Source organism: Papaver somniferum, chromosome 7 (genome assembly GCF_003573695.1).
Source record: "Papaver somniferum cultivar HN1 chromosome 7, ASM357369v1, whole genome shotgun sequence".
Taxonomy (NCBI): domain Eukaryota; kingdom Viridiplantae; phylum Streptophyta; class Magnoliopsida; order Ranunculales; family Papaveraceae; genus Papaver; species Papaver somniferum.
Window position 1 is genome coordinate 214,455,904 of NC_039364.1, and position 24,785 is coordinate 214,480,688.

General features: G+C 36.4%; 4 protein-coding genes across 4 annotated transcripts; 3 read left to right on the top strand and 1 right to left on the bottom strand.

Annotated features, from left to right (window-relative positions):
- Positions 1-1,508: 1,508 nt before the first annotated feature.
- Positions 1,509-9,016, top strand: LOC113299528 (actin-interacting protein 1-2-like). The gene is made up of 6 exons (XM_026548560.1): positions 1,509-2,051; positions 2,776-2,937; positions 4,254-4,440; positions 6,076-6,489; positions 6,979-7,386; positions 8,122-9,016. The coding sequence occupies exons 1-6, from the start codon at positions 1,660-1,662 to the stop codon at positions 8,377-8,379; spliced, it is 1,821 nt and encodes a 606-aa protein (XP_026404345.1). The 5' UTR covers positions 1,509-1,659; the 3' UTR covers positions 8,380-9,016.
- Positions 9,017-10,724: 1,708 nt separating this feature from the next.
- On the bottom strand, positions 10,725-11,780 carry LOC113295914 (zinc finger MYM-type protein 1-like). The gene has a single exon (XM_026544245.1). The coding sequence runs from the start codon at positions 11,778-11,780 to the stop codon at positions 10,725-10,727; it is 1,056 nt and encodes a 351-aa protein (XP_026400030.1).
- A 2,145-nt stretch (positions 11,781-13,925) lies between these two features.
- Positions 13,926-19,121, top strand: LOC113299531 (anamorsin homolog). The gene is made up of 8 exons (XM_026548562.1): positions 13,926-14,083; positions 16,809-16,956; positions 17,284-17,444; positions 17,523-17,627; positions 17,752-17,911; positions 18,001-18,137; positions 18,507-18,581; positions 18,711-19,121. Exons 2-8 carry the CDS (start codon positions 16,812-16,814, stop codon positions 18,747-18,749), a joined length of 822 nt encoding a protein of 273 aa, XP_026404347.1. The 5' UTR covers positions 13,926-14,083; positions 16,809-16,811; the 3' UTR covers positions 18,750-19,121.
- A 370-nt stretch (positions 19,122-19,491) lies between these two features.
- LOC113299530 (protein S-acyltransferase 11-like) lies at positions 19,492-23,057 on the top strand. Its single transcript, XM_026548561.1, has 4 exons — positions 19,492-19,620; positions 20,649-20,874; positions 21,854-22,152; positions 22,401-23,057. The coding sequence occupies exons 1-4, from the start codon at positions 19,603-19,605 to the stop codon at positions 22,881-22,883; spliced, it is 1,026 nt and encodes a 341-aa protein (XP_026404346.1). The 5' UTR covers positions 19,492-19,602; the 3' UTR covers positions 22,884-23,057.
- The last annotated feature ends 1,728 nt before the right edge of the window (positions 23,058-24,785 follow it).

A 24,785-nucleotide genomic window follows, 5' to 3' on the forward strand; every position in this document is an offset into this window, starting at 1 on the left:
AAATAAAAATTGGAAAGCAATATGGAACCTAGATACTAGTCCATCCATAAAACTCTTCATTTGGAAAGCTGCCCACAACATCCTTCCTATAGGAGAAAAGATTGGTAAAATTCTAAGCTACATTGAAGACACCTGCAAAATATGCAACTGTCAAAGGGAGTCTCTAACACATTTATTTATGTATTGTCCTTTGATTTTGCAAGTATGGCATGAATTAAAAGTAGATCCTATAACAATTTATAAACAGTTTCAGGATTTTCATATATGGCTATAAACAGTTTCAGGATTTATAAACATGTTAGGGAGGAACAATACAAACACAAAATGGGTAATCTTAGTTGCTACTGTGATGTGGCATGTCTGGAAAGAAAGATGTAACATCAATTTCAATAGAACTAAATCTAATGCTGCTCAAATAGCCAAGGAAATAATACAGTTCATGCATACTAGGCAAGTTGTTGATAACATATCACAAAAGAACTTCACACATATAGATTATACTAAAAAGGATGCTAAAGAACAAATCATAGAATTCAGGATTTCTTGGATACCTCCGCCCCTCTTTACTATGAAATTAAGCATGGCAGCTGTATTCAATATTAACCTGAATTGTTAAGAAATAACTCTGATGATCTTCAATTTTACAGGAGCCTGCACAGGAGCCAGAGGTTGGGGGAACTTGCAAGGGAGCAATCTAGAGATTCACCAACTAGCTGCTCAGGAAGCTTTCAAATGGGCAGCTGAACTAGGGAGCAGAATGGAGATCGAATCAGATTCCTGCAATCTAATAAGGCCAACCAGAAGAATTCATGCCGAGCAGATAGATATCAGATTCAAGTTTAAAGAAGATCAAATTAGGTTTTCTGAAATTGCAACTTGGAGTACTATATCCTCCGGACAAAACAAATTAGCTATAAATTTAGCAAATTTTAATTCGGGTTGTAACCTTAATAGACGATGGGTGTCATCTGAAATCCCCAATTCGATTAGGGAAATCACTGGCGAAAACAATGTCGTGGATATCACTGTAATTGCAGGATAGTTTTTCTCTGCACTTATAAAAAAAAAATAACAAATGAATTACCCATTTACGGAAATAAAACACAGAACTAGTCATAAAATCCAAGGTGACCAAACTTGTGGTACAAAAACCCATTCAAATGTTGGGATCCACTAAAACTCCATCTTAAACAAACTTGATATAAAAATCCCAATTTTCAAAAATTGATATAAAACCCTCAAATTTCAAAACTGGTTTCATCATAAAATAAAATTTGGTTTCATCAAAATTCTACGATGTTTCATCAAATTTTATGATGAAACCAAAATTAGTTTCATCAAATTTTTTGGGGTTTTTGTGTTACTTTTGTTTTTTGGGGTTTCTGTGTTACCTTTGTTTTGATGGATTTTTTGTGGATGGATAGTGACACCTCTGGAATTATAACTCGCGGACGGAATAAAAAATAAAAATAAAATAAAAGCAGGAATTGAGGACCGGGAACCAATGAATGAAATCGGAACCAAAACATTACGGTAGAGCAAACCTTCCCCATAAAGTCAGACTGAGAGATTCCATCTGTCAGTTATTCATTTTCCATTTTTTGTTGTTACCATAAATCTGAAGCCAAACTTGAGAGAGATAGTAAGAGAAAGAGAGTAATGGCGCAGCTTTCAGAGACTTACGGTTGTGCACCATCAACAGAAAGAGGAAGAGGGATATTAATATCCGGAGACATAAAATCAAACTCAATTGTGTATTGTAATGGTAGATCAGTTGTCATTTTGTATCTTGATAGACCATTAGAAATTTCTGTATATGGTGAACATGCTTATCCAGTAACTGTTGCTCGTTTTTCACCAAATGGTGAATGGATCGCTTCTGCTGATGTTTCTGGTATTGTTAGGATTTGGGGAAAGAATAATGAACATGTTCTTAAAAATGAATTCAAGGTTTTGTCTGGTAGGATTGATGATTTACAATGGTCTCCTGATAGTCAAAGGATTGTTGCTTCTGGTGATGGTAAGGGCAAATCTTTTGTCCGCGCTTTCATGTAAGATCTCTATCTCTCCTTTCAATTGTTGTTTCTGATGATGATTTTGTGTATGCTACGGTTTTTGGTTTAGCTTGGATGAATCAATTATGTTTATCTAGATATGAATTTTTGATTGATAGAATTATTTTATAGTGACATTTTGCAATGTCTTTGTTAACCACATTTTGCTAGCTAAATTTGTCATCGGTTTCGGTATTATTTGAGGTTGGGACATAAATCTTGCTTTGCCAGCTTAGACCTAGTTGTTTCAGGACTATCTGTTTGCCCAACAAAAGTGAAATTTTAGCTTGGTAACTCTCATAAGCTCATTCAAGCCAAGTTGACTAGGTATATGCTGTTCATCTTGGACTCAATTCCGGCCAATACAGCCAGATTGCATATCTAGGAGAAATTCTAGGGTATATTTGAATGAAGACTTCGTTTTGTCCTCTTTGAATTGTATCGCTCATGGCTGATTTTTCAATCTATTGGAGCAACGCATTTTTGCCTAGGCTAAATGCTGGATCCTCTTTATGTATCATGAAATTTGCTACAACAGAACCATCTAATGCAGTATTGCTAAGTTATGCAATTTTTCAGTAAAGAATGTGATATCGTGAGATTTTTATTTCTGAAGGAACTCTCATTTGTTGGACACATACGGGACGGGGAAATGGCTTTTATTCTTATCATTTACTTGTTGTTGGTATTCATCTGAAGTCGGCAATGATCTTGTATGTAGGTGGGACTCAGGTTCTAATGTGGGGGAGTTTGATGGCCACTCGAGGAGAGTACTCAGTTGTGCTTTCAAACCAACTAGACCATTTCGGATTGTCACATGCGGTGAGGATTTTATGGTAAACTTCTACGAAGGGCCACCATTCAAATTTAAACATTCGTTGAGGTTAGTTATATCAAATTTCTTGGAATTCTATTATTACCTAGGAAATTGAGATGCTCTTTATACTTGAGATTTTGTGTATGCAGTTGCTGGGTTTGCAAATGGAGCCAAAAACATTACTTTCCATATTCACCGGATTAAACATTATTTCCATATAGTTTTGGTTCTTTTCTTCTTCAAATAAAATTTAAATCTGGATGTGTATACCAACCTGAAACCTTGTTAGAAGTTAATCCTTATTCTGAAGTTTTTTTTTGGAGATGGATGTATGTTATGTACTTTTATTAGGTGAAACAGGGAGTTATAGTGTGTACGCTTAGATTAATAATTCCAGGTTGTCTTACTTCCAATCGTTAATTTAGCTTGCCTTGGGCCATTGGTCGGATCAAACATTGGATTAGATGGGTTCTAATTGCAGGCATGGGTTACCTGAGGAGCATGAAATGTAGACAGCTACTTCACGTTTACAATAAAACATACCTAACTGTAGCTCTGGATACAACTTTTCTTAATTTTATTGTTTTATACGACTTCTCAAGTTCTCATGGAAAAACCTAGAAAGTTGCTAAGGTGACAGTGTATATGGTGGTTTGCTGCTTTAACATATGTCCTATCCATGGATGTTGAAGGTTGTTAAGCCGTATAGTCACTTGGAAAACCGGCATCTTCTGTTTAAAATAAAAAAGACAGAACATAAAGCTGCTGGTAATTATTTATTGCTCAGATGACGAAAAACGTAATAACCTAAGGCAATGAACTAATGAAGTACCTAGAGGGGACGCTTCATTGATCGGAAGGGACACACATAAAAATGTATGTTCTTTGGTCACGGAACATGGACAACGTAACAAGTCCAAAACCACAGTTTTCTGTCCAGTCTTTTATCCGCTGACTTTTGCCTATTGATTGATAAAAAGTGATGGTTAGTTGAGTCAGGTGTTTAACAACTGTCATCCACGTACTCTATTCTGTAGTTTAATTAAGCATGATAAATTGATAAATACCTTGATATCATTTGTCAATTGGATTTGAATATTGCCATGGGTTATAATGCGTCATATACGAATATTGGGACAACTAAATACAAAATAACAACAGCACCAATAGTGATTATATGATCTGCAAAATTCTAATGATTGTTGGCTAGATACTGTAAGCGAAGCCAATTTTTTTGACTTCCATACTCTAGTTGATCATTTAAAGTGATTTATTAATTAGATAATATTTAGACTTGATTTAAAGTTTGGGGAAATTAGTGAAGCAAGGAGCTGTTGCTGCTGATATTCTACTGCTTTCAAACCTATTGTTATGACCTGCAGGGAGCATTCAAACTTCGTGAATTGTGTAAGATTTTCTCCAGATGGCAGCAAGTTCATTAGTGTAAGCTCTGACAAGAAGGGTATTTTATATGATGCTAAAACTGGAGAAAAGATGGGAGAACTTTCGCCAGAGGATGGACACAAAGGAAGCATCTATGCTGTGAGCTGGAGTCCAGATAGTAAGCAAGTAAGCTGTTCCCCTTGTTGCGTTCTGTTTGAATTACTGTCTTTGAAATTACCCGGCAGAATACTACATATGTAATTTACAAGAAGAGTAAAACTGAAGTTTTAATAGGCTAAGTAAAAATATCTATATGACAGAATCAAAGCCACCACTTCAGTCTTAGATTTACACTTCATCACATATTTCAGGAAGAATCTATCTTCCTGATGACTGCATTGACTCATAATATTAAGTTGCTTCCAAAGTACATGAATATTTTACCGGAACTAGAGTTACTGTAATCCTGTAAAAAAGAAAACTTGATGCTTGATTTATAGGAAGTTGTTAGAATTCCAAATGCATCTAATACATATTTTAGACTCACTTTTACACACTGTTGCACAAATCAATGGGGAGAATTGGCCTGAAGGACAAATGAAATCCAAAGAGAAGCTTTCTAACTAGCCAGTTATACCAAGCCAAGGAATACTCACTCTAGTTTGCTTTAGTTTAAGTTTAACTTTAGTTTGTATTATTATAGTTTATACTAATAATCTTCGCTATATTTAGAGGTGAAGATTTATTTTTGACTGTATTTATATCAAAAGGAAATTGTTCACATGGACACTTTCTTAATTCATAATAAATTTCTGGCATACTCCTATCCATCTTTCACAGAGAATGCATGTTTCAACTATGCACCGTAATATGAGCTTGAACATATCAATTTTCAGTAACACATAGCTGCCTTCATTTTTCATATTGCTTGAACATTGCATGCTGAAGATTAGCATTTATTGTCATAAAACAACCAAATATGAGTGATGAGTTTTTCATTGCATTTTTTTTTCCCTACTTAGTAGTTCACATTCATTTAGATATGATTATGCCGTTTAAAGAGCATGCATAGACCATTTTTTGTAGTTGTATAGGCACTTGGAGGTTTTGATCAGGAGCTAGACAGACCGACTAGGCGATCACATAAAGAGAAAGAAAATAAACAGTTGGGAACAAGGCTGTGTGTGATCCGCCGTCATAAATACATTACTTTATTTTTTGGGGGGAAAACCAGGAGTAACAACAAACAAAGACAGAATCATATAACCCCAATAGTGTACATAATGAGTTCATCAGTCCCGACTAAGCTCTGTTAGTTGAATCAGTAATTCAAGAATTAAATAACCTTGTCTGTTTGATAAATTTTCTCAGTCCGGTGATCCCAGAACTACTATTGTATAAGGGTTTACTGTTTGTGCATCTTCTGTCATTTTTTCTTTCTTTTTTTAAGAAAAAAAAGAGAAGGTAATGATTCAAAAATATCTGGACAATTTCTTCATCTGGGATTGCCTCATTGGTTACATTTTTTTATTTATTTAGGTTGGCTAAATTAATAACCAAATTTAATGTTAAAGTCTTTGCAAGGTTGCTTTAATAGCTTTATTAAGCAGCACAAACACACCTTGTATTAATTCGTTAGAAAACTGTCACACAGCACTAATTTCTTACTACTGTGGACCATATTAATAAGTTGCCTATCAGTTCCTGAATCGGCATGTTCCTTCGTCTCTCATTTTTTTCCCTGTTTGTTTGTCTGTCTGTCTGTCTGTCATGTTCCTAATCAATAAAGTTCTAGCTTGACCTGTGCTGATTGGTGTGTAGGTATTGACAGTGTCTGCTGACAAGTCTGCAAAGGTATGGGAGATTGCTGAGGATGGTAGTGGGAAGGTGAAGAAAACTTTGTCAAGTTCAGGTGGAGTGGAAGATATGCTCGTTGGTTGTCTTTGGCAAAATGATCATCTTGTCACCGTTTCTCTTGGTGGCACTATTAGTTTATTTTCAGCAGGTGACCTAGAGAAATCCCCATTATCATTTTCTGGACACTTGAAAAGTGTCAGTTCTTTGGCTGTACTTCCGGGACAGAACGTCGTGTTATCTAGCAGTTACGATGGTGTAATAGTACGATGGACTCAAGGGGTTGGATATAGTGGAAAATTAGAGAGGAAAGAAAATGCTCAAATTAAATGTTTCTCTGCTACTGAAGGAGAAATTGTTTCATCAGCATTCGACAATAAGGTAATTAACTGGTCAATTCAAAAATCTGTCTTTATGCTTTCGTCGGTGCTTTTTGAATTTGTAAACCCCTTGTAGGATTTTATGCACATTTGCTTTGTCTTGCCTATTGTTCATCCTCTCAATGCTCCACCATCTGTAGGCTTTCTCTGTATTATATCTTATAATCATTACAACTGCGTGCCCAAAAGCAAGTTAACTATATGCATGTATAGTATTTAGAATCGCAACCGTGCACAGTATTTAGTTTTTAGTTGGTACAAATCATTTAGCATGCATTAAAGGTTCAAACTCGTCAAAATTAAAACCTGGAATCAAGGGGTCGAAAAGAACAGACAAATTGTTGGCCTTTCAATCTGTAATACAGAGGTAATTGTTTCTTAATGCTCCAGTTATAGAGCTTGGAAAGCTATATACAAGATCAAAAAAGTATTTTTGGGTTTTGGCAGCAGAAAGTATTTCTGTAAATCCGCTTCTCTTTCAAAAACACAGGTATGGAGAATTCCGCTCCTTGGTGATCAATGTGGAGATGCGGAAGCCGTTGATATTGGGAGTCAGCCCAAGGACCTGAGCATTGCACAGCTTTCTCCCGAACTTGCTCTCGTTTCAACTGATTCAGGAGTCGTCATGCTTCGTGGGTTAAAAGTAGTGTCGACCATCGACCTCGGCTTTGCTGTGGCAGCATGCGCAATTTCACCCGATGGAAGTGAAGCAGTCGTTGGTGGCCAGGATGGTAAATTGCATGTATACTCCATCAACGGGGATACACTTACAGAAGAGGCAACCCTTGAGAAGCACCGTGGTCCCATTACCGTCATTCGTTACTCAACGGATGCTTCTATGTTTGCTTCAGGAGATTCTAATCGAGAAGCTGTGGTTTGGGACCGTGTATCCCGAGAGGTAATCCTAATCTTTCAACCTCTTACTCATCTTCTGCTTTTCTCACCATATCATCTTAGGATCTCTAACAATTATGTGACTGGTTACCAAAAAATCTGCAATAAGAATTTTCAAAGAAGCTAAGGACTTATTCAACTTATAAACCAACCAAAAAAATTAGAAATTCTTTCACCATGAGTCTTTCACTTAAACTCGCATGCTGCATAGTCTCACAAATCCTCGACCCAGTAAGCAAAGTTCTTGCTGTGCACTGTCCTTGATTCTCAGAAATGTTAGGTTTTGATTATAGTTTGCTTTGAGCCTTTTACTGCCAATATAAAAGTTACAATTAAAAATTTAACATTGATCCCCACAAAATTGAGGGATCTCTTGCATTTGCATCATGTTTCGAAAATGCGATATGCACACCTAAAATTTAGCCACCAAGTTGATACCACTGATGCGGCATCCTAAAAGTACGGATTTCTTTGTTTGGTCGATATCTGTTTTTCCATTCAATTTTTGTGGTGAATCCCACATGCTATCAAATAATATTGACTAGAAGAAGAAATCCATATTTTTAAGGTGCCACATCAGTGGTGTCCAATTTATCCATATAGTATTGCCCAGTAGTCTCCAGATATGTTACCGAGGGGTGCGTTTGGCAGTATTATGAATTGGTGTGATTGTACACTTGAAAGGCATCTTGGACATCCTTATGTGAAACTCATATTGGAAGTTTATTTTTTTTTGCAGGTAAAGCTTAAGAATATGTTGTACCACAGTGCTCGCATAAACTGTTTGGCTTGGTCTCCTGATAACACCATGGTTGCTACTGGATCGCTTGATACATGCGTCATTATATATGACATCAGCAAGCCAGCATCCAGCCGAGTAACCATCAAGGGTGCTCACTTAGGTGGGGTCTATGGGTTGGCTTTTACTGATAACTGCAGCATTGTGAGTTCAGGCGAGGATGCATGTGTGCGTTTATGGAAGTTAACACCACAGTAGCAATTGGAAGCACATGTCCTTGCAGGAGTTTAATAAGTGGTGATTGTGCAGAGGTGTTTTTTGTTGCTTGTTTTGTAGCTGTTTCTTACCCATTCTACTGTTGTTGCTGAGGTGAAAAAGGGGTAATATGTAAGGAAAAAGTAAAATAAAGAAGGAAGAAGAAACAAAAGAAACAAAAACGGTGATCAGACATTTCTTGTGAAACGGGTTTCTTCAGGAGCTGTCTGTGTTTGCAGCAAAAGTTGCTTCCTCTCAGTATGAACAATGCACACTTTTAGAGATCAAGAGAGGTATTATAGCTATTGAAGAGCTTGAAGAAACTGTAAAATCTTTGGTTCTTTTTGCGTTTGATTCGCTAATACCGGGTTTATTGGTAATATCACTATCCTTATATGCCGAGGACATCAGGGTTATGATTCTAGTGTCTAAGTTCATTGAAATAGTGATTAATTTTGAGCAGAAAAAGTTGCTCACTTTTGCTGCTTTTGTTGATGTGTCCATGCGAGTGACAAGATTGCCGTGTAACAACATTTTCTGGTGGTTTCTTTTGTTTGTTGTGAATGTTGCAGTTGTGTTATTTCAAGTTTATTTTCCTGTGTGGTCTCAATACTTCAATTAAGAGTTAGTTTTTCTGGTATTTTTTAAGCCTTGCCAATTTGAAAGAAAACTGGTTTGCGTTCCTTTCTGGTATTTCAAGTTTATATGGTAAATGTTATTTGCCTTTCTTTTCCTGTTCAGTATCTACTATCTGGCTTGAGTTGCTTTGCAAGTTGGTTATACTGATTTTCTTAGTCACCGTGATCATCGGTGAATGTTAGAGATTCCTCCTTACAGGGCCGTACCAAGCTTTTTGGGGGCCATAGGCGAAAACTGAAAATGGGGGCCTAAATATTTTTTTTCCGCGGATTGTTTAAAATAAAACGACCGAAAAACATACGTATGTTTCCAAAAAAAATAAAAAAAATAAACCAACATAAATATGTAATGAAATTAAAAACATAAGTATGCAATATAATTACGACTATGCAAAAGTAGTTAATCTACGAAAAAATAATTTTCTTGGCCTCCTCGATGCAATTTCATCAATTATCTTATCGTAATCGATGTTATTCACCATGTCGATCTCGATAGATAACATTGCTAGGTCATTTAATCTTTCTTGTGACATTGTCGACCGAAGGTAAGACTTGATCAACTTTAGCTTTGAGAAACTTCTTTCTGCAGAGGCAACGGGAACTGTCAACAAAATCCTATATGCAATCTCTGCATTAGGGTAGCATCCTTCCATATATTTCAGAAAATTTAATACTTCAATTGGCCTTTCAGCTTCTTCCGGCAAATAGCCTTTTAGAACTTTCATTTCAGCGTACAAGTCACGGCCATCGATATCGGAACCCATGCCATGCTTTAGATAATTTTGAAGCTTGATACAAGATGACTTTAAAGTGCTATCATCAAGAGAATGTAACTTCTTTACATGTAACAAGAACCCAAAGACTTCATCGAACTTTTGGAATTGTTCAAACCTACTGGTGAGTGAGAATCTAACCTGATCTACCATATAATTAAAGTAGTTAACTTCAAAAGATCGTTTACCTGATAATGTCACCTCTTTTTCGGTCACAGGCTCGTCAAAATGTCTTTTCCTTTGCTGTCAACTCAATAGATTCCTCTAATAACTCTTCAAATCCAGTATCCCTGCACTTCTCAAAAAAAAGAAAGAAGATCTTTTACTCGGTCCATGGCAACATCAAGATGCATATCTTCTTTCTGTAACAATTTGCTAACAGAGTTTACTGCAAGCAGGAAATGATGCCAAATAACCATCCCGAATATAAATTCAAAATTATCTATCTCGCGTGTCAATAAGGAATCAGCTTCAGCCCTTGTTTTCGCACTAAAGTCAATGGATTCCGACAACTCTAGCAAAGCATCCCGTATTTCAGAAAGTTGGAATCGTATTGCTTTGACACTTTCTATATGACTTTCCCATCGAGTATCTGACAATGGCTTAACGGTGCAACCAGTCACATGTTTCTTAAATACTTGCTAGCGTTTTGTAGACGATGACAACAACTTGTATATCCGCTGCATAACAGTGAAAAAGGATACCGCCTTAGGACATGACTTAGCCATATCCAAGAGAAAAAGATTAAGACTATGGAAAGCATATGGCATATAAAATGCCCTTGGATTTACCTTGAGCAGCCTGTTTTGCACCCCTTTATTTTTTTCTTCATATTTGCCCCGTTATCGTACCCTTGGCCTCTAATATCATCAATATCAAGATTAAGTTTCTCCAAAAGGTTTTTAAGCTCATCAAAAAGTCCTAGTCCAGTTGTTTCTTACACCTTTAAGAAACCTAGAAAATATTCTTCAACTTTCGGAGTTCTTAAGTAATCCACATATCTTATAATGAGAGACATTTGTTCTTCACGGCTTATATCCGAAGTACAATCCAACATCACAGAAAAATATTTTCCTTCTTGAATTTTTTCAACAATTTTCTCTCTCACATGGTGTGCCAATAAAGAAATCAACTCGTTTTGGATCTTGGGACTAAGATAATGATGGTGAATGTCCTGATCTTTGAAACGCCGAAGATGGTCTTGCATTACCAAATCAAATTCCGCAATCATTTCAATAAAGCTGAGAAAATTACCATTATTTTCTTCGCCAATCTTTTCATTATCCCCACGAAAAGATAAATTATTTTTAGCAAGAGTTTTGATAAGAGAAACTATTCTAACCAAGACTTGTTTCAAATACTCTTTTTCCTTCCTGATTTGTTCTTGCATCGCCTTATCGATGGTTTCCTTTTTCTTCAAACTTCTTTCCAAGTCATTCCACTTTGACATGGATTCTATATGTCCCTCACAAGTATCATGTTGTCTAAGTTTTTTACCAAGATTATGCCAATCATTAGAGCCATTGGTATCCAACTGACAATCAACCCCATCTCCTTTAAACAATTTGCAACTAAAACAGAACACGTGATCCTTAACAGTTGAATATACTAGCCATCCCCTATCAACCCTTTCCTCATTACTCATTTTTCGTTTATAATAACGGTTAGAGAATCGTCTTCGATGTTCATTGTAAGGATATTGATTATGTTCACTTACTACTCTTATGGGACCCTTTTCTACCAAAAAATCTCTGAAACCTTGGTCAATGAATTTCCAATTTCCTGGATCATAAATGTTTACTGGTCCGCACTCTTTATTTTGCACTTCGCTATGCCTGTGTTCATTCTCATTTGTAGTTGGCAGTAAAAATTCTTCACCTTGCACATCCTGATTATTTCCGCTAGGACCAGCAATGCTACTACCATTGAGCAGATCATTCTCTTTCTCCATTTCATTAACCAAATTTGCATATTCTTCATCACTGTCATTCATTGTTTATGCAGACCATCACCCTCCTCATTAATTCTCTCTGGACGTCCAACACTATCACTTGTTCGAGTCAAATATTTGTTCATCGATCCTCTTAAAGAATTTTGAAGTTGCTCTACTCTTTTTCTTTTCTTGGCTTTGAAAGAACCACTATGGCATTTCGTTTTCCTATGGGTCATAGCTTATTCCAACTCTTGTATAAGTTGTATTTCGTCTCTTCAAAATATACACGGGAACAAAGCAAGATATGTCACATAAAAAATCATCTAAGTGAAGTTGACAGCATCAGTACATAAGCATTAAGCAACATAAAAATTCAAAAAGCCATGTGAGAGTACCGTCTCTTTTCATGATTATCTCCGACTGTAATTTGTAAATTGTAAATAATCAACATTACGTCCCATAATTCAAAGAAGACAAAGTCTAAATTAAACAATTAACAAAACCACATGTATAATTTTGTCTTGTTCTATCCTTTTCTCCAATCCAATTGTTTATCACGGGATTACCGATTGATGATTTTGTACTTGTATTTGTGAACCAATTCTTCTAAAACTGTTACTATTATGAAACCCTAACTAGCAATTGACCAAAATTATGTACTGTCTACTCTTGATCTTAAAAATACCTATACCCATATCAATGATTTCATATAGATTCAAACAAAATAAATAAAAAAATTGAAGGATCCTCTGTTGAAATTGAATCTAATCGATGAACTTACCGAAGTTAATGTCGAGAGATGAAGAGACAACTGCTCCGGGATAAGGCGAAAATGTGTGTAAATGGATTTATTCAGTTAGGTTTTACTTTTGTAGACAACCGAGTACTAAGTGGGGCTAAAAATACGTTCCTTTACTGGGCCAATATAGTTAAGACTTGGACTCATAGTATTTTTTTCCTCCTCTGTTCAAGGCAGATACATAACTACTGGGGGGGGAAAAATTTGGGGGCCCCTAAAATCCGGGGGCCCTAGGCGGTTGCTTATGTTTCCTAATACCTAGGTACGGGCCTGCCTCCTTATTTTGCAAAATTAGAGAAAAATGAGACTATATATGGGTAGAAAGCGTCCAACTGCAAGAATGAAAATTTATTGTTTGTTTGCATCTGAGTCATCTGGAATCACCTACTCAATATATTTGTTTTTTTGGAATCACCTACTCAAAAATATGCGAGTCAGTGGCTTGACCATGAATCGAGCATTTCTATGCCCGACTCAACAAGGGTCCAAGACAGGAATTTAGGTCTGGCTCAGAGATCGAGTTAGATCTAACTCAAAAAAACGATACAAATGGTCAAACAAACATGGAGTAAATCTACCACTGCTGCCTAAAGTAGGCCTTGTTACCTAGAATTAGGGCTGCACAAGACCCGCCCACGATACCCAAACCCACCCGTACCCGCTAAGTCCGTGGGTTTTTAATCAATACCCGCCCGTTGTGGGTGCGGGGTTGGTTATGAAAAAAAAAACCCGCTGTCTGTGGGTGCGAGGTTGGTTTAAGCTAATACCCGCCCAAAAAACCCGCTGATTATATACCATTAGATAAAACTAATCATAGTCGTCCATTATGAAACCCTAATACTAGTAGATAGGATAACTGATAACCCTCATTCACTTTCTACACTCTTCTTTCTGTTCGGCCTCTCCTCTTCTTCCTCCTCAGTTCTTCTTCTTCACCTACGAACGACAATTACCAGAAATCTTCACCAGAAATCGACAACAACAACTTCGAATCTTCACCAAAAATCGACAACAATCGAAAAATCAACAGATTCAACACTTAATCTTCATCTGTGAACTTCCTAGATATGAATATTTTGGGGGTTTTGGTTTTTTTTTTCTCACTTAATCAAGGAGAATAGAAGTTACTCTAAATACTTGAATATAAAGCGGGTTTAAACCCGTTTAAACCCATACCCGCCCAACCCGTAGCGGGCGGATAACAAAACCCGCCCGCTGTTTATGGGTGCGGGGTTGGTTATGAAAAAAAAAACCCGCAGTATGTGGGTGCGAGGTTGGTTTTAGTTTATACCCGCCCATACCCGCCCATGTGCAGCCCTACCTAGAATTGTGCGTGTGAACAAACCGCCTATACAAACGGCACAATAAGACGCACACGTAACACGCGTAGTCTGTGTTTCGTGAGCAACATATAAATACCTAGCGGCTATTTCTTGCTTTAATAAATCTATTCTTCCCCACCGAGCTTCTTTTTTGCCCTAATTCTGAACTAGATTTCTCGTAGTCTTCAAATTTTTACAGCGATTTCGTTCATATCTTTCCGACGCAACAAGGAATCAGTAAGGTAAGATTCAGTTGATAAACTCTTTAGACATTTCCGTTTTTCCAATGTTTTCTTATTGTTATACTTTTTCTATCATTCTTTTCTTCTTCTCTGCAACTAGGTATTTTGTCTGCCAACCTCCTCTCGCTGTCAATTTCTCTTCCACGGCTGTCTTTTTATCTTTGCAATTGAATTTCCCCGAAAATGGGTTATTGGTTTTACTTGAATTATTTGTTACTCTAGGGTTTTGTTAGTTCTGATTGCTAAGAACCCCAATTTAGATATGATCGAATATGATATGAAATTACTGTTATCATAGAGAATCGAAGGCATTTAGGTTTGTAAAACAGTGTTATGGTATTTAAAAGTAAATTTGGGTATTTTTCTATAATGTTTCGGCATTTGCACATAGATTAGTTAGATTAGAGACTTGCTATATATACTCTTTCTGCTTAAGTTTTAGATAGTTTACAGTTTGTTGCGTAGGATATGTACGAGATGGCTACTACATCAAGCGGTGATAATATGATTATTTTGTTGGATTCATTTACGAAGAAGCCAAACCAAAAGGGGATACAAACCACTGCATTAGATAAGATAAGAAAACATGAATATCTGTATCTGGAGATGCAAGCACAATGTCTTTTTTGAGTGTCTCTTTTCCCCAACAAATGCATTCCAAGTCATTTTGTGAAACTTTAAGCTCGAACAGGTGAGATCATAAATTCACAGATATTGACTGTAGAAGTTTCTCGCTGAAACATTTCTGTTAGGAATCTAATTGGCACTGATCTGAGGACATGACCTTGTCATCTGCTCTATGAACACCTAAATCCTTGGCAACGCGATTTCGATACTAGTCCTATAAGTGTTCAGGAAGTTATACAACACTTCTTGCGTAACTGACTAGACTATTTATTAGTGCGTAGAGGGCCGGCCCTACAGTTGAAGCAGCTCAAGCCGTGCTTGAGGCCACAACTTCAAGGGGGCCACAATATTTTTTCTTTTTCTTTTACTACCATTGTTTCTCCCCGTTGATAAAACTGAAAGGAAAGTGAAAAAAGAATTTTTTTCTCCCGTGGTTGATAAAACCCAAAGGAAAGAAGAAACTCTTCTAGGGTTCATCAATTGAAGTATGTATGATATTAATTTCTTTAAATCAGTTGATTCAATTGTTTTTTTGTTTCTTCTTTAATTATATTTCTACAATTGTTTTGAATATTTGGTTTCAATTCTTTGTCTTTTTGGTAAACCCTAGCCCTAGGATGAGACTTGGTTTTGAATTTTGGAGTCTTAATTTGGCTGTTTGTAAACCATGAAAATAACTCATTCAACATTTTAGAACTAATTAGTCTCTTTTTTTTACATAGAAAATCACTTTTATGTTTTGTGGTGAATCTGTTTTGCGCTAATTAAAGAAGATTGGGAAGACTATTATTTGAATAGGAGTAGCAATTTTGTAATTGAGTTGTTAATAGACGAAATGAGAATTTAATGTAATGAATATATTTGAAGTATACACATGTACAGAGCCAATTTCCAGTAACTAATGTGTTGAATTTCTGGTAACTAATGTGTCGAGTTGTAGGTCAATGTGTGTGTACTGACAATATTGTGTAGTACCATTGTTTTTTTTTTTTTTTTGATATCCAATACCATTGTTAGGAACTAGGAAGACAAGTTTTATTAACTTGCAGCACATCAATTTTAGTGATCCTAGATTTTGAATTTTAGGAGCTTGATTACAATGTCGATTCATTTGGATTCCAATTTTAGAAGCTTGACTGGTGCCCCAGTGGTTCTCCTGCTTCGAAGCAATTTCGCCTCTTTCTTTAATCCATTACAAAGCATGTCTGCTGTGCAGAAGGTCGCGTTTTTGGTTAGAGAACAACTGCAATGAAAATGAAAATTCAATCAGAAATATAACCAGTTCTGTCAAAATGATCTACAAAAACAAAGCAAGACTCCATATAAACTGGGAGTATTAATTAAAAATTAAGTTTCTGAAGTAGAGTAATCGAAATTATTGTCTGCTACTAAGAAAAAATATAACGTGTTAAGCGAAATATAATCTCTCTGAATATCTTTTCTTAAGGAACATCAAATTATTATTTGTTAGATGTAAAACAGTTGAAGTTAAAGATTTATCTTCAACTTATATTTTTGCGCGCAGTTCCTCTTTCCGCCGCTGCGGTCCATCCTTCCTTTATTCTCTTTTCAATTAACTTTTTCACAAATTCAGATGTTTTTAGAAACACCACTTTACACTATGTTTGTGCATATTTCTTTCCAGAGCTTTCAATTATGCCTCCTGTACCTACTAGGAAGCATGAACCTGGTAACACTGTCAATGTAGTTTTTGTTTCATGTAGTTTATTTTGATTAACAGGAGGCCACAAAAAAAAGTTTTGCTTTAGGCCACAAAAAATGCAGGACCGGCCTTGACTGCGTAAATGAGTAGACTAGTTTATTACATATTTCTCTTTATCCATTGGATGCAATATATTGTAAAAGTCCATAACCCAGCTGATGGAGTCTAGGTTGTTATTTTAAGGCTATCATGTTATCAGTTTATTGGGGTTATGGTCTCAATCCTCTGCATCCCCGCTTCATAGTAGTAGACACTTGTGCTTGTTTACTTATAGCTAGTCATGTTCTTTCTTCTCTTATAAACATGTAGCTCTATATGTCACGGCTGTTGAAAGTATTGGAGGAAAGTAATCTAAATCTTTTGCTTTTTATGCAGGACATGGCTGCAATGGAGAGCAGTATACTAGTGTTTTCAGATCATGTTGTTGTGCCTGTCAGCGCAGTTATGGCTGCGATAGCACCGCTGGGGGTCAAAGGAGATGGACAGAATGATCCCCTAATCCTCACTCAAGCTTCCTATCTAAGTATTTTCTTCCAACAATTTATACTTTGCTCAGAATTTCTAATTTCACTTTTGAAATTCTAGTTATAGTTATTACCTCTCCTTGCTTGAAAGTACATAGGGGTTTAGTGTATGGTAGAATCTGTTTTGACTTCTTCGATGAGTGTACAGCCTGGTAGCTAAAGTGATTTGCGTGTTCTTAGAGATTTGGCTTTCTTTGAAAGTGTTATAAAATATTAAGATATTCCGGAAAGGAGAAACTTCCTTGTTCGTGTCTCTGCAATATTACGTTTCTATGCACAGTTGCCTCGTAATCTTTACTGATACATGACTTGATGGCCTGAATCAGAGAAGCTGCCAATGGACTCAGTTTCAGTTGATATTGTCGTTTACATTGTGAGAACTGTTGAGCTTCTTGATCAGTTTCTTGAAGAAATCTCCAGAGTTCTGAAACCTGGGGGTACTGTCTTAATACAGGCACCCCAACCTGCTTCAGTGAGCACGGATAAGGTACTTACTGTTCTTTATAAATCTGTAATCTTAGTTTTGTGAAGATTGCTTGGTAATTTTCTTATTATATTTTTATAGGTCAGCTCTACATTTGAGCGCAAGTTATTATTAGCCGGATACCTAGAGTTGCAAGTTCTGGACCTGAAATCCTTAGTACCAGAAGTAAATGTTCAATCTGTAACGGTGAGTATTTCTTCTGTTTCCCTTTTTTCTCACCATGACATCATATTGTTATGTTCCTGTTTGGTTTCTTTCTTTATTTTCCTGCAAATTTTCTCAATGTTTACCCATATTACTATTTGTGCAGGTTAAGGCCAGTAAGCCCTCGTGGAAGATTGGGTCATCCTTTTCCATTAAGAAAGCAACCCCAAGTTTGCCTAAAGTACAGCTTGATGATGATTTGGATTTGATTGATGAAGACAGTCTATTAACAGAGGAAGACTTGAAGAAACCAGAACTTCCAGTCGGTATGATAATGAAAATCCTAATCTGTATATTCAGCTCCTTTTGATTATTTCCTTTAGAAGCTTTATGTGATACAAGTAGTCATGTGCAGTTGATGACTGTGAAGTTGGAAGTTCAAAGAAAGCTTGCAAAAATTGCACTTGTGGACGGGCGGAGGCAGAAGAAAAGGTTGTGAAGCTCGGCTTAACCGAGGAGCAGATTGAAAACCCTCAGTCCGCGTGTGGCAGTGTGAGTGTAGATTCTTCCCCTCTGCATGGATGCATTTAATCACTGACCATATAAAGCTGTTTGTGGAATCAATGGTTTCTGTATATGATTCAGTTAGTTTGTTATTTCAACTACAATTTCTTATATTGATTCCTAATATAGAGATCTAATGTGAAAAATCCACAGAGTAGTTGGTAAAGCTTTGGTAAGCTGAAAAAATGATAGGGCTCAATTGGGTTGGACAAATTTATTTTCGGAAACCATAATTGTTGTGCCCCAGCTTACATTTTACCCCAAACAGTTCTTATAACTGCATGACACCTTGGGAATGAGCATACGTACAGTTTATTACTCTTGCCTTCCTTAACAAGTTTCTTATTTGTTATGCAGTGTGGACTAGGTGATGCGTTCCGTTGTGCATCTTGCCCATACAAGGGTCTACCGGCATTCAAGCTGGGTGAGAAGGTAAGAATGAAATGAGATAAAAGCTAGAGATATGAGACTTCTATCCGTCTCTCCTTTTTCACACTATAATCTGTAACCAGATTCAGTTCCAAAGACTTGTTATGACTCAATTTCTCCTGTTGGATGCAGGTATCCTTGTCTAGTAACTTTCTTGTTTCTGACTTCTGATCATGGTTCCAACGGGAGCAGCGGAGGATTTTGGTCTTATCATTCTGACGAGATGGTTTGAAATATACAAGGGGCAAGAGTCATAATTTGGATGGATAGATATAGATACATACACTTGCAGGATTCTAGGTGTTCTGGTGTGTGCCCGTGATGTGTTAGATTGAATATTATGTAGTCTTCGGACAATCTTTTAACGGCTTTGGATTTCCTAAAATATATTGTAATAATATGCTGTTTAGAGCTACTGATCGACTGAGAAAGAACTTGAGGTTTTGGTTTCAAAGTTTTAAATTTCACAATGATCGCTTCTTTCAATTGTAACTACATTTTCTTGATAGCTTTTTTACGGGCCCATCGGGTTCTGTTGAGAGATGTATGTTGGTTTCCCTCAAGGCCCTAAGCTCGGGTGTAATTTATACCTTTGCACCTTTGCTTCGTGCTAAATTTGAATCTTCTTAGGGTCTATTGGCCCTGCCAGCAAAAGTATGTCTAGGGCTTTGCGGCTTTGCCTCAAATTAGTGTCATAAAAAAAACATTGCAATTTTGGTGCGTGCTATGCTAAAACGAAGATGAATGACTGCGAAGTAGTAACATCAAATTTTTGTTTACGGCACTTGAGGGATATGTTGCAAAGTTTTGAAAGCACAAGGATTATTCACCAAATAACATAATTTTTCGAGGGTTAATATCAAAGTTATACAATTAAAATAGAAAGAAAGGAGAAAAAAACAGAGATTTTTGTTTTTACCATTTCTCTCTAGTTTATCAAATTCCAGTCAATTGAAGAAGAGAAAGGAGGTTGGTCATCCAATCTCTCTTTCTCCAACTCAATACCAAGCAGAGAAGATAGAAAATGAATGACACAGTTAAGGTATTATTCTCTCTTTATTATGCCCCCTTTGATTTCGTCTTTGTAGCTGAGTTTGTTGATTAACAGATTTTCAGATTCTTCTAGTTTGATTCACAAAAATAAGAAGAAAAAACCCTAAAAAAGGCGCTGGTTAATTTACTGTTAAAAAAGAAACTAGTATCCGATGATCTAAATAGTGAATATATCTACCCTTATTTTTGTTATTTTAGGAAATTATTGGAAATTTACAAGTTGGTCTTCAGGAAAAATTAAATCTTTTATAATATCTATTGTTTTGTAGTGTATTTTAAGTATCTAGATAAATGTGGATTTGCACTTACAAACTTATTCTGCGGAGTACAAAAATATGGGGAAAAAGGGTATCTGATAAAACTGGCTTACTTTGTGTAATTTGGAAGTTTCATGGATATTATAAGTGTACAGTTTAACTAACTTTTTTGGTTTGGGAAATGTCCTAATGTAGAGGAGATCTTAAAGACGAAATTGGAAAGATTAGATTAGATTAGTAATAAAAAAAAGTAAAATTTGATTTGGATGACTGAATACTTGATGCTTTCCTGATGCATCCCAATCCCCATTTTCACCCACTTGGATAGAGGGTTTTATCTTGCTTAAGTATTCTGGAGACCCGCATTTAGTTTCTTGAACAAAGCTAGTGCCTTATTCACAGTTATTCGGTGCTTCTAGATAGGTGGTTTCTTGATGCAGCCAAGAGAGTCCAACTCATATTTCTTGTTAATGGGTATAGGAGATGATAGGTAGTGGAAGTGCACACAAGTAACTTGCATGCGAATATGTAAATGGAATGGAGGTCTATGTAAAAGTTATTTATGTTGTGTATGTCCTTTCTATTTTTACCATGCCAGAACTTCACTATTTTCTTTATGCAACCGTATTTCTTGTGTTTTTGTTATACTTTTATTGTTTTATTTTTATATCCAGTTATTGTGCTCGTTTCTCTGTTTTATATTATTCTATACGCATTAATCACGTGTATATTCTTACTTTGTCTTTCCATTGATATCTAGGAGGAGCATCACGTAACATCCATATCAGAGGATCATGAAACAACCTGCTGGGGTTGTGGATTGCGCCTTCTTCTTCCTTCTTATACTCCTATTTTCAAGTGCGGTTGGTGTGGGGCCATAACCAACCAAAACCCACTGAAGCACAACAACAAGTACCTTCGATGGAGGCATATACGAGACCGGTGCTTTATTGCTATCCTTCTCATATTCATGCTCTTTGTGATATGTAAGGCATCAAAACTGTTTGTTTCCCTTAACTCTGCCTTGCTGATATTTTCCCCACCTTTTGCAAAATGCTTAGCTTTTTTTTGCATGAAAGTGCTAATACGTAAAAGAGATAATTGTTCTGTTGATTTATAGTGAACAGACAATAATGGTTACTCGTACAATATCTTTTATACTCTTTCTTTTCTCAATTCCGATGTTATACAATTATGTTAGTGGAACCATTTAGCTTGTTTATACGGACAAATGACAAAGCAAAATTTAACAAGTTGGAGGTAAAATGACATGTACATCCAGGATAAGGATCATATAGAGGCTAGAGGTGTTTTATTAGAAGGTATCTTAGTAGCAAAATTTGAAAAAGAGCAAAAGCTAAAAGGATATGTGATGACCAAGTACTCCAGTACAAGGAGGGTTTACTCTTTTAGAGGTTACATATATTTTCTGTAGATGGTATCATAATTCACTATTAGATCAAGCATACAGTTTTCTCTGGTTGAGAAGAGAGTCTGATGTATTTCAGCATGATGTGCTAAGGTGTGGATATTAGCTTAGGGCTATTCAAGTATGTTTGAAGAGCTTTAAAGGCTTTAAAATGAAACTTAGTGAGTATCCATCTTTTGCAAATGGTGCCTTACAGCATTCCATGACCAAGGCATTTTGTTTCCGCAAAACCTTGGGCAATGCGGTTCTGAATTTAGTTAATTGTCAAGATATTAGGTAGTCTATTTGTCATTTTTTCGCATTGTGGGTTTCCCATTTATTGTTACCTAAAAAACCAATTCGTAACATTATATCTCTTTTTAGTAGCCTTGTGTTTGGACTGACTCCTGATTTGATTAATCTTGACCTCTATGAGTATTCTCGGGTCTGTACTTCATGAACTCTATCACTAAGATGCACACCTTCTCCAAGTTATGTCTGATTTTGTTTATGTTGAATCTTATTTGTCGACTAATGATCTTGACAAAAAAATGCAGGTGGCGGTGTGTGGGCTGTCTACCCCGTGATATTCTCTGAGAGCTATTTTCGTGGGATTCTTCATTGTACCATAACAATGTTATTGTCGATCAGCACTATTTCTAGTTTTAGTCTCGCAGCATCTCGACCTCCAGGCCCACCGCCAAGCATACCATGGGGTAGCTATCCGGTTGTCGAGAAAGGTGGCCTTGAAAACTACAGCTTCTGTTCATATTGCTCAAAACCAAAGTCGCCGAGAACACATCACTGTCGATCATGTGGAACGTGTGTGCTTGACATGGATCATCATTGCCCATTTGTAAGTTTTTCATCGCCTTTGTCCTGAATTCTGTAGATTACCTAATTAAATAGTTAAGAAGCATATGGTCATACTGTTTTCCATTCCATTTTGGCCTAGAAAGTCTCCATCACTTTCGAGCCTTGAAGTCTAATTATTTACCTGGTGGTTACTCCCATGGCCTACCTTCTCGGATATAATGGGGAGCCCTGCGCTTTCTATCACTTTGTTCTTTTTCTCAATCCTGTTTCCCATATGCTCTTTTTCAGATTGGGAATTGTGTGGGTGCTGCAAATCATCAACCTTTTATTTGCTTCCTGTTCGCTGCCGTACTCAGTACAATGTACATATCAATTATGTCGATTTCTGTGGGCTGTCAGCTGTGGCCGCCCCTAGATCATGAAACCATTCGCCATATCACCACCGGCAGCAGTCATTCTCCTTTCATTATCATGAGAGAGATTATGTTTGCTTTCTTGAGCTCAGCAGTCTTATTATCTGCAAGAGGACTAGTTCTCGCTTATCTGTTAGTTGCCAGTATATCTGTGGGGATAGGGTTAACTATACTATTATGGCAACAACTCAGTTACATTTATCAGGGGAAGACTTACTTAAGTCATTTAAGTTCACGGGCAGATGAGCCAGTTGGGGAGAGAGGATGCCAGAATATTTTTCGGTTTTTCGGTTACCAATATTCTTTTTCTCGATACTTACCACGATTTTCTAGAACTAAAAAGATTCACAAGAAATGAAAAAATTGGCTTCATGAACTGCAAACCTGTAATTTTGTATCATAGTCAGATGCTTAGTTCAAAGCAGGGATGGGCAGGCTCTAGCCCGTCCCTTGATTTAACCCAAATCATTTTTGGTAGAGGGGATTTGTATTATTACATGTTATTACGTAACAACACTTTATTTTCATCCCATTTGCAGCTCAACAATCATGTTAAGTTTAATTTCAGCCAATTCATAGAGTATAACAAGTCAGTTGCTTAAAGGGAAGGGGGGACGGACTCGGAGCTCTGCAACTCGGCAACTAAATGGCCGTCTGACTCATTTCTCGATATCTTCTTTTCACAATTTCTTTTTATTTTTACAATCCTGATGCAAATCTGATTCGGTTTGTTATTCAGTTTTATTCCTCCAATACCAAACCTCTTTCTGATTAGATTTTCCGCTTCTTTTAACATGGATCCTTAGTATAGATCTATGATTTCATCCAAAATCAATTTTTAGGTTTTTATTTCGAGAAATCATCTAAATATTCGTCTCATACTCAGTTTTCTTTATGATTTTAATCTTTTATCGATGTTATAATGTTCTAATCAACAACTTTTAATCTGACTTCATAAACTTTTCATTGATTTCATCGAGATAACTTTTGATTTTCTCTATTTTTAAACCCTATAGTGCATGAATTACTAACTCGATTTAAGATACTTAGCACTCTTGTTTTCTCCTTTTAATTTATCCCTTCTCGCCTCCCAAAACCTGATTGGTAGGTGCTAGGGTTTTTTGCACGGCTCAAGAGCGAAAGGTGCATGATCAATTTGGGTTGTTTCTTAAGCAGTGGCAGAAGTTCTGACAAACTAGTGTCTTAATTCCACGCTTTGTATCTGTTTTGACGATTATCCTTTTAGCAAGTTAAGTTTTTCCTCTTTTAGAAGAAGATTATGCATAATCTATTTCAAATTCTTTCCTCCCAAGAAATAATCATTACTTTGAATCCATTTTCGTATCAAGACCAGTCCAAGTTTAGTCCAACATTTAATCTCAGTCTATATCAAATTTCTTGCATGCTAAACACTTGGAAAAATATTCTCATGCAGTGTTTAGTTCTCCATATTTATTATAAATTCCATCCTCTGTTAAAAAAAAAATCATATCACAGTGCAACAAAACAAAACCACCTCTGTCATTCCCTTACTTGGATTTATTTAATCTTATATCCATTCTCAAAGGGCAGAAGACGTGTCAAGTGTTGCAAAAATTTCAGCTTAACTAGCAAAGAGTTGCTCTGTATCTCAAAAAACCACTAAGCATGTCACTTTATAAAGAAAAGGAAAGTTTGTAGAATCTTTTGCTCTTATCGGTCTTATCTGTAGAGAGGATTCAGTAATATTTAGAGGTGCTCTAAACTTTACTCTCAGAGCTATCTGGGGTTCTGATTCTGAAGTAGTAATAATCAATACAAATAGGAGAAATGTTTTCATTTTCAGAATCCAAAATAGAGAGATTTATCAAAGGATTTTAAGAGGAAGACCACACTCAGTTCAGGGTCATCTTATGGTGCTGATGCCATGGGAGTTTCACATGAATGTGCATCAAATTATTTGCAAGTTTGAAGTTTTCTACATTGAATTCAGAGTGAGAGTTGATCTAGATAGAGGCAACATTCCTTACAAAGTGGCTTCTCAAGCTGGAAAGGTCATAACTATATTCAATAGAGACTCAACTGGAGTTTTCAAGAGTTAGAGTGGTTGTGAACTTACCAATTTGCAGAAAAGTTAAACTTACTTTAAAAGATGGTGAAAATGTGAAGTTTTCTATATTTTATCTAGGGTTTCCTTCTTCAACATGCTGAAACTGTTATGTTTTTAATCATAATCAGCAATATTGTGACATAATAGCAAACGTTGCTTGGATGAAACTGT

Excerpts from the sequence above, each read along its gene's own strand:
- LOC113299528 (XM_026548560.1), top strand. The coding sequence starts at position 1,660 with ATGGCGCAGCTTTCAGAGACTTACGGTTGTGCACCATCAACAGAAAGA. Across the intron at positions 2,052-2,775 it reads TCTTTTGTCCGCGCTTTCAT|GTGGGACTCAGGTTCTAATG; the intron begins GTAAGATCTCTA and ends TCTTGTATGTAG. Across the intron at positions 7,387-8,121 it reads GGGACCGTGTATCCCGAGAG|GTAAAGCTTAAGAATATGTT; the intron begins GTAATCCTAATC and ends TTTTTTTTGCAG.
- LOC113295914 (XM_026544245.1), bottom strand. The coding sequence starts at position 11,780 with ATGAATGACAGTGATGAAGAATATGCAAATTTGGTTAATGAAATGGAG.
- LOC113299531 (XM_026548562.1), top strand. The coding sequence starts at position 16,812 with ATGGCTGCAATGGAGAGCAGTATACTAGTGTTTTCAGATCATGTTGTT. Across the intron at positions 17,445-17,522 it reads CTTCAGTGAGCACGGATAAG|GTCAGCTCTACATTTGAGCG; the intron begins GTACTTACTGTT and ends ATATTTTTATAG. Across the intron at positions 17,912-18,000 it reads GAAACCAGAACTTCCAGTCG|TTGATGACTGTGAAGTTGGA; the intron begins GTATGATAATGA and ends AGTCATGTGCAG.
- LOC113299530 (XM_026548561.1), top strand. Across the intron at positions 20,875-21,853 it reads ATTCATGCTCTTTGTGATAT|GTGGCGGTGTGTGGGCTGTC; the intron begins GTAAGGCATCAA and ends AAAAAAATGCAG. Across the intron at positions 22,153-22,400 it reads TGGATCATCATTGCCCATTT|ATTGGGAATTGTGTGGGTGC; the intron begins GTAAGTTTTTCA and ends GCTCTTTTTCAG.